This window comes from Perca fluviatilis, chromosome 15 (assembly GCF_010015445.1).
Source record: "Perca fluviatilis chromosome 15, GENO_Pfluv_1.0, whole genome shotgun sequence".
Taxonomy (NCBI): Eukaryota; Metazoa; Chordata; class Actinopteri; order Perciformes; family Percidae; genus Perca; species Perca fluviatilis.
In genome coordinates, this window is record NC_053126.1 from 13946491 (window position 1) to 13956127 (window position 9637).

A 9637-nucleotide genomic window follows, 5' to 3' on the forward strand; every position below is an offset into this window, starting at 1 on the left:
ACACACACGTGTAGCCTGCTCGAGGTAGTGCATTTCCTTATTGATTCTACCACCACTCCAGTGGAGGGAGGCGCTAATGAGCTAGATTACTACACACACAGTAGCAGAAGAGGACCAGCTACACACAACGGAGCATACGCCGATCGCACTCAGCTTGAGTGAAGTGCTGCCGGCATGAATGAGGTAAAAAAACAGGAGTGAGTCGTTCATTCTCCCGGTTCAGTGACACTACTCGGGTTAATTAACCGGCTCTTCGGTCAGTTCGTCAACACTAGTGCTGAAGTGCTGCGAGTCAGTCAACCTCTAATTTAGCTACAGCCAGTCAAAAGATAGCATGGCAACTGCAGATGCAGGAGACCCATCAACAGAACTTGAACCCCCTCCTCTTTCACTGAAGTTGCTGGTGTGGAAGTAGTTTGGATTTCCAGTGAGTTATGTTGACAACGTTCGCGTTGTCGACAAAAAAGCCAAAGTTTGCAAGCTCTGCTATGTGCGTGTACCATATTCTTACACTGGCAGCATGACTAACATGGCAGTTAATCTGCGTGGTATATGTTCAACTGTTCGGAAGTAGTTTGTTAAGACACTTAATTGTTCAGAGAAGACTATGGACATGGCTGTTTTATTGTTTTTTGTTTGTTTTGTTGTGAACTTGAATGTCATTTTCTGCAGTTACAAAAGAGAAACTAGATGGCAGGTTATAGATATAAGTTATTGTTACATTATGTTGTTAATAAATGTTTTAAATTTGACAATGTGGTGTGGTACATTGCGAACAAAGGTTAGATATTATATTGCACAAAAGTCTAGTCTACAAAAATAAATGTAAAAATCGAGAATCGAAAATGTAATCTAATCGAGGATTTGGAGAATCGTTACACCCCTAGTGGGTAATGTAGGCACCAGGTTTTGACAAGGAAGATTAATGCGTGGCATAATGCTCTGGTTCTGCTGCATCAATTCTGATACTTTTATTTTCAAACTGTCCATTGTGAGCCCGACTATGTTACAGGAGCACAATGCTAAATCAGCAATGCTCTTGACACCTATCATACACACTGCGAACACAATAAACTTTATAAAAGTACAGTTTTCTGCAGGCCTCTTGAACTAGACCATACTAAATTATACACTATATCTGAGAAGACAGTTGGTAAATACATAAACCACAATGTACATGCCAATCAGTGTAAAGGCATTTGACTTAATTAGACCTGTTAGAAAAGACAATGATTGAGAGAGAAAAAATGGGCTACTACATGAAATTGCCCAGAAAAAGCCTAGAGATTAAAAGCAGTAGTTCAGCAAACACCCAGGGCTGTTACTGTAGCTGACGTGACCCTGTGCATGAGGTGACTGAAGAGCCGGAGGAAAGCAACTGTCTCTTTTTGCTTCCCTGGGTCAGAGTGTTGTTTTGAGCTGTTGCCTGTCTCTTTCTCTGGGACACCTGAGTGTGATCATTAGAAATGATGGACACATTCTTTCCTGGCTGCCCATGTGGGACCACAAAACTGGCACACGAGAGACACTGTTATCAACCAGAGAGAATAAAAAACTAAAGCATGTCAAACTAATTTAAGAAATCAATATCCTATCTTGTGAGACGAACACAGGAGATACTCATAGCTCCGGGGCATATAAAGACACTGAATTTAAAACAATCCATTACTACATATGGCCCCATTTTACAAAACGTACTAAACCTGACAGTGTGTTTGCATCTAGCCTATGTGGTTGATTTGTTGGTTTTAGTTTCATTGATTTAAACTTACCCTAAAATCAATGCCCACAGTTGAGATGAAGCTGCCAGCCAGGAAAGCTCCGTCTTTAAAACGGACCAGTAGACATGTTTTCCCCACACCAGAGTCTCCAACCAGCATCACCTGCACAGGAATATAAGAGGGAAAAACTCAGACATGAATGACTGGAGGGCTAAACTAAACGTCTGACTGGTGGATAAAGGTAAATGTCAGACAAAACTGAAATAAATAGCAAAGAAATAAAAAACAAAAACAAACGTAGGAGCACGAACAAGTGGGAGCTTTTGCTCATATGTTTAATTTTATATCAGTGACTGGTTTGTCCTCAGAAATAAAACAGGACATTTGAATCATTCAGCTAAATTAGGCCTGGTATTTTGGTACCTGGCCAGTGAATAGGGTGTATGTGAATGTGTGTGTGTGATTGCTCATTATGGCCACCAGCAGATGTCCTTTCAGTAAATGTGTACATGCATGCACATCAGTGCATGTGTGCGTACAGAACTTGGGCTTCGTTCCTTCTTTTTTATATTCCGAGCTGTGATGAAGTTAAAGGTTTGATGTGATTACTGTTACCAGGTTAGCTGAGGGACGTTGATGCCCTAGACCATGGAAATCAAAAGTGCCTCTTGGGTGAAATGAGGAAGCAGAGAGGAGATGGAAGACAGAGTAGGAAGAATGAAGGGTTGTAACAGGGTCAGATACAAAATGTGGCAAAGGATAACATTGCCTTCTGTTTCCCTATTACAACTTTTTTTTTTTTTTTTAAATCTCTGTATCCGATTTTCTTCTTTTCTCTCATGCGCTTTATGTTTGCAGTAGTGTGCAGGAGGAGGCACCTGTTGGACTCTCCCTGCCCTTAAGGCTTTTATAAATAAAATGCAATCAATGTCTCAATGCAGAATAGTAATCAGAGGGAACATAATGCTGAAACATGGCACAATAAAATCAGAAAGAGGATAGGTTAATCTCTGCAAAGCACATATAATAAGGCACAACAAGCTACAGGTGGGATATTTTTGATCCAGCCTTGCAACATTTAACCAAAACATTATATCTATCTAGAAAGAATTTTAAGGGAATGTTATTGGATTTCTGCCTGAACATGTTGCTGCTACTTGTCAAATCACATAACTAAATGCAATAACACTGGGTATGTGGCAGTATCAACAGTATTAACAATTGTTAATTTATTGGCTGCAAGGATGTTGTGTACTGTAGAAATGGTAGTGCTAGTCCCCGCACCCTAAAAAACCCAATTAATTTAATAAGAATATCTACAGTTCACAGTGGCTTAGAAGGAACAATCATTCCAACTGTTATGCAAAAAGAGCAACACAAAGACATCATGCACTCACATCAAACAACTGCTTCAAAAACACATAGTAAGTGGCACAAGTCCCTTGAAGCTATTGGGAGTACACACTGAGAATCTGTGTGGATCTGTGTTTGTGTTGTGGTGACGTGACACTTCTCTACTCACATTATGGTTAGGTAAAATCGCTCACTGTAGACTAAATGCAAACCCTATGATATGTGCTGCAGGGACAAACATGCATTCAACCAGTTGCACAACGATTTGCTTGTTGGCTGTTGCACGGCGTTGTGCACCTTTGCAGGATATCGATCGCCTATTGACATAGCTGTTGTCAGGAGCTTACTGCTGTTTGGTGAACAGAGGTGGTTGTAAAACAAAAGGCAATAAAAGCTAAACAGGAAAACGACACTGGCAAAGAATAAAGTAGACCACAAACATACATTTACTACGTGTATTTTTCTCTACATTTAGCCTATTCGTCCTAAAGGTAAACAAAAGACAAAAAGTGTCCATATGATAATTTACTCTGTGTATAGTTTATGGTGATCTATAATTTATGTGATATTTTTGGGGAGCATTATAGAAACTAAAGCCCACTTTTATGTGAGTTGTAGTTTGTTATCATGCATTTACTGATCAACCTCCTACCTTAAAAGCGATGTCATAAAACTCGCTGCTATTGCTGATGGAGGGTCTGCTGGGATGGACCACGCCGTTCATCTGAACAATGCCCGGGCTGCTCCTCGCAGCTTTCCCGCTCCCTTTCCCGGTGGGGCTGCCCGCAGACGGGCTGCTGGTCGCGGCTTTGCCTTTGGCAGCTTTCTTGCGAGACATTTCTCAAGATTTCAAAACTATCTTTATGAATTCTTAGTTAAAACAAAGAAAACAAATCTTCCGACGACTGAAAAGTTGCTGCAGCGAAGAACTTAAATTAACAGATGTTTTTTTCTTTTAACCTGCGCGTTGAATGCATGTTCCTCGACACCTCTAAAGTAGGATGAAATTGTCCTGAGATGCAAAAAACGCTCTCGCTTCCGTTGTTGTTCAGCCGCTTTCTGCTCCTGACAGCTCGCTCTTTCCAGTAGAACAGCCTCAGCACTGCGCGTTGTAGCGGCAGCAAATAGATGTGATGTGGCAGAAAGCTCCACCTTAACAATCAGGACACAGGGACGCTGCACTATGCACTGCGCCTCGACCTTCATCATCACGTTATAAACTCACTCTAGTCATCAAAGACTCTATGACCTGTATTACAGGACTGGCATTGATGATTACGAGTGTGATAGAGGTCACAGGGCGCTGTTCGTGGTGCTGAAAAACAGCATTTTTTTAATATATATATATATATATATATATATATATATATATATATATATATATATATAGATTCTGTTATGTGTCAAAAGTATTTTTTTCTCATTTATATTTTGAATTATGAATGTTTTATCGCAATCATCTGGTGTATGAAATTAAGCCAGTGTGTTCTTAACCTTCAAAATAAGGTGCAGACCCTATGATAGATTTAGAGCGACCTCTCTTTCAACATGGCTCACACACTTTTTTTGTATAGTATTCTGTTAGAGTGACTATGTGAATATGTGGTTACAGTTTACTTGAAGGTATCTACATAAGAGTGACATGACACTGTCATGAATTTGTCATAAACATTATAAAAAAGTCATACACGTTTGTGACATAACGCTTCTGTTAGTAAGTGTCATTCGGTTTTTGTCATGACAAGTTATGGTTAGTGTTAGGGTTAGGTTTAGGGTTAGGGTTCATTTGTCATGACTGTGTAACTCTTATGTAGATACCTTCAAGTAAAGTGTTACCGAATATGTTAATGTCAGTCCTTCCAGAAAAATGCGAAGTTTTTTTGTGATTGTTGCGGGCAAAAATCCTTGATTATGCCGCACGTTTTCATAAAAAATGCGATGGAATATGCGGGATATTTATATGCAATTTTATGCGATGAAATTGCGGGAACTTGCAAAAACTGCGGGAGCTTGCAAAAACTGCAGTTTGATGAAAAAGAGAAAAAAAAGTGATTCCCACAACACCCTGCTTTTCGATGATGTTCACGTCGCGTAATTACGTCACTTCATAACGTTCCCATGGTAACATTGGAAAATGGCAGCTCTTGTGTGAAGTAAACGCAACATTTTTAAACTTTCTGCTAAGATATATGTGACTTTTTTGCAATGAAAATGCGGGGATTATGAAATCATGCAAGCCCCGCATATTTTGCGTGGAAATCGGCAATTTATGTGGCGAAAGTGCGGCGTATTTGAAAAAAAATGAGGCCCCCGCATAAATATGCGGACTTTGGCTGATTATGCATTGAATTATGCGATCGCATAATTGCGTTTTTCTGGAGGGACTGTATATAGCCTATTGTTATTATGGCAATTGCCATATAATATTTTGCAAATATTCATGATGAAACGAGCTATTAACTTTCCTTCATAGATGGTGTTATGCATTTATGAGCTACAGGTGGAGGCCAGGACTAATTAAATAAAGTATAGACTACTTTCAATATATGGCGCCGTCCATTCACTTAGTAACTGAATGATAAGCAATACTAATTTGCCATATAGATGGAAGTAGTTGATTTAAGCCATTGCAGTAATCATGTTTCTATTAGCATGGGCATTATTTATGGAGAAATAAAAAAACAACTTGCAGCCACCTATGTAACGTGTTGGAGATGTGATTTCAATAATGTACCACAAGAGGGCGATATAAGAACATAAGATAGGAAATCACAGATGAAAGAGGGTAGAACAGCAAAGTAAAGTTCAAGTTAGTGTCCGTGTTGAGTGTTGAGGTGGTGTTGAGGATCTGTCTCCCAAAATAAAAAAAACTCGTTATTATAAAATGATTAGGGCTAAATCAGAAACATGCCCAAATTAGGTCATATACCTATATATACCTAGTTATATGAGATGCACACAATTTTAATTGATTTGATATAGGCCTACATACAGTCGGTTTATCAATAGGCATCTGTATGGGCTACAGTTCAGCTTCCTCCAGCCTCAACCAACAAGCTGGTTGTGATCAGAGCAGAACAGTCCAAAGATGGTTTGGCCTTTCAGTGACTCTTACCCAGAGACCTTATAATTCACAACATAATTCAAACGTCTCTCACATGGAGGATGTCACTCTTTAGCTTGGTCCACATTGTCTACATTTGCAACAAAGAACAGCAGCATATTCTGGTTAGACCCTGATCCTCTGTGGCCAGTAATACAATGCTGGTGCCCCCTCCCCTCTCTGTAATCTAGTTTGTTATGCAATATGAAATTTGTGTATGATACAACAGCCTTCTGATCTAGTGCCAGGCTGTCCGTGCTCATTAGAATATGTTCAAAGATCATAGCCCAGAGACCTTGTTTGCTCCCTACAACAGGAGACTGATGTAAGCTTGTATTACCTCTGACCTTTACAATGTGAACTGTGAATAATACCAGGCTCAAAGAGGCAGCTCTATTTACCATACACAAGTTAAACAGATCGAAAGCCATTTCAGAAAAAATCCCAGTTAACTAGCAGCCAAGTTTAAGGTAGTTTCTGTGCAACCGCCATGTTTAAGTGAGTTTCTGTGCAGTGGATGATATTTGACAGTATGTTCACCTCTTATGTGGTAAATATTCATTGTGGTAAACTTTTGATGTAAAAAATAAAATGCAAGCCTAATCTAACATCAAAGTGCTATTCCTCTTTCATTTTCCAACTACCAAACATTGTAGTTTGTAGTGTAAAATAATCTATCCTACATAGACTTTTTGGGGACGTCACATATTTGACCCCCGAGTTCCAAAACTCAGAGTTTCTGAGTTCTGGTTGTAAACACACAGACAGCTGGAGCCTCTGGTTTCTGTCCCTAAATCTGCTATCTGTCAGCATTTTTCCACACTCCACCCAACTCAGTGCAGAGTAGGGAGTGGAGTGTCATTGGTTTGAGGGAATACAAACCCCAAAATCCACCAACCCCCCTTGTGCAACTCCCCTCGACAGCTGAGATTTGTTCTACCCCTAAAGCAGCTGTCTACTGTGGCAACAGCTGGGCATTTTGGAGGGAAGAGGGGACGTGGATAGAGAGATTTGTTGGAATCCATCCCTGGTTTCAGAGAAATTAACAGCCTTGTCAGGACGAGTTAAATATGCCCAATGCGTGTACTGTACATTGGAAGGCTATAATGTGTACTTGCGTACCATATGCTTGTGTGTGTCTGTGCCAACAAGCATATATGGCAGCACGAGCACATAAAACAGTCTTTGAATACAAACTGTGGAGGCAGTTGAGAAAAATCTAGTCAAGCAAATTTATTACTTATTACTTTATTCTTTACTTAGGCTAACAAGGCAGTGATCAAATTATAGCTTTTTCTCCAGTGCCATACACTATAAATCAACTGTGTGATTCAGCTGTGAAGAATGCATCACATCACATAATTTCAACATGTTAATTAGGAGCAAATTACATACAGCACTCTTTCCTGGGTGCAAGCATCTTTAGAGCTGTGCCATCTCCATGACAATAAGTCAAACAGCCTGAAAAGTGTTGGTGAGTGTTAACGCAATTTACTTTGTCAGGTGCTTGAAAAAATGTGACTGGAACATGGCTATATGTGTGTGTGTGTGTGTGTGTGTGTGTGTGTGTGTGTGTGTGTGTGTGTGTGTGCCCAATGCAGTGAGATCATAATGCCCTCAGGGTCATGTCAATCTGCAGGCGCACCCAAAGGCCAGGCATTTGTCAGTTTACCCAGGGTCAGGTGCCCTGAATGTGGCGTGAAGCAGCCTAGCCAGTCGCTCAACCAAAGTCACAGCAACTGTTGATCTGTTGGCCACTCTTTCTTTCAGCTGCCTGTGGCCGTGAGGAGGGGCAGGGGGCATCCTGCCAGCCGGCATCCCTGTTTGTCAAGCCTTTGGCGAGAGCAACCATCAGTGGACTGGTACTGCCTGGCACTTATTCACTCCCCGAGGCATCTTAAATGAGAGAAAAAGTGTGTGTGTGTGTGTGTGTGTGTGTGTGTGTGTGTGTGTGTGAGAGAGAGAGAGAGAGAGAGGGAGAGGAAAATGGGTGGCATGAGTGTTGCGTGTTTATAGTTTTCTGTCTAAATAAAAAGTTATAGACATTTTTAATTAATTATGAATCCTATAGTGTACTTCTTTACAATATAACTGGCAATGTGTTTATCTTGTCCTAAAATACTTAGCCTGTGTGGGAGACAGTTATTTTTATCTAAATAGACTATGAAAAACCCTGCTTTTGACTACAGTTATCACACATAATGAAAAATATGTTTCAGTCTGTTATGAGGTAATGAGGGAAACATCATTATACTGTATGTAGACTATGCCAAAAATGTCAGAATAATCATCATTGGACCACTAATAACTTGAACTACTGAATGGTGTTTATTGCAGTACAGTGATCTCACCCTTCTTTTTCTTATGGCCCCTCAAAGCAGATATTAATGATTTTTATTTTTTTGAATGATATTTTCTATTAAATGGGAATGAGAATGGCATTGTGAAAACAATGTGGCAATGTGAAAGGGGTTAGCAGTTAAGCCATTCTAGAGTTCAGAAGAGATAAAATGATTCCATATTTCAGAAAAACAGAGCAACAATGAGAAAAGAGACTGTGTTGCAGTCTCAGAACTACATTTTTTCTTCTTTCCATTCCTGGTTAACATCTCGCAACCCCTCAGATTTACTTATAAGCCATTGGAGAGGTCCCATCCCTGAGATTGGGCACCACTGCTGCAATACATAAAAAATGCAACAAAGTCAGTCACTAAATTTGTGAGGACAAATTAGATAATAGGACGTTTTTGTCAGGCAAATTTGATATTAAGTATTCAGTTACATTTTAATACAATTGCATTGCTCAAATTCACCTACCATCTACTTTGTATTTGATATAATGATTTGTTAACTTTTCTCTGCTTCTGAATTCCATCCCCAGAGACGAGCAGTGATGCATTGATGCAATTATCAAAGTAAAATGTTTTATGTCCTCACTGTACTGTCTTGTAAGAGCTTGATCCCTCTATATACTGTAGCTAACATGAGTACAACAGAAGATGGACAGAAATGAGCCTTTGCAAAAACAATGTGTTCAGGTGGCTTGAAATTGCCTTGACATGATCATTTTGCTCAATCTTGCCATATTTTAATGTGCTAAACCAATGAAGCCAAGCCCTGACTTCAAATCTGTCCTCATACATTTTTTTTAATTTTTTTTATTCTCTTTCCTCATAAAAAAGGTGACATGGTTAATTATTACCTTTCCAAAGACGTCATCACTGTATCTCAGTGTCACACTTGCAATTTCCACCTCTGTTTAAACACTGTTTTCACAGTCACTGCTTTTTTTCATTTTTAATTTAGTTGTAACCCAGCAGGGGGTCTGTATTAGTAAGGCCTCAGAGAGCTGTAGCAGGGTTTAATCTGAAGTGTTGAAAATAATACATGCCCAACCCTCCCTGGACCCTTTAAAAGATCCAGACATAAGAGTCTGAGCCAGGGTACCAGAATGGAAAAA

General features: G+C 39.7%; 1 protein-coding gene and 1 long non-coding RNA gene across 2 annotated transcripts in view; one reads left to right on the forward strand and one right to left on the reverse strand.

Moving 5' to 3' along the window:
* The window catches only part of LOC120575451 (ras-related protein Rab-26-like), a 66420-nt gene extending 62154 nt beyond the window's left edge, over nucleotides 1-4266 (reverse strand). The window contains exons 1-2 of the mRNA XM_039826248.1: nucleotides 3727-4266; nucleotides 1773-1883 (exon numbers count right to left, since the gene is read on the reverse strand). Coding sequence (XP_039682182.1) covers nucleotides 1773-1883; nucleotides 3727-3912 — 297 coding nt within the window. The 5' untranslated portion in view covers nucleotides 3913-4266. The remainder of the gene's footprint in view (nucleotides 1-1772; nucleotides 1884-3726) is intronic.
* Nucleotides 116-8233, forward strand: LOC120575454. The gene is made up of 2 exons (XR_005641994.1): nucleotides 116-183; nucleotides 7948-8233. It is a non-coding gene; the product is annotated as an uncharacterized LOC120575454 (long non-coding RNA).
* The last annotated feature ends 1404 nt before the right edge of the window (nucleotides 8234-9637 follow it).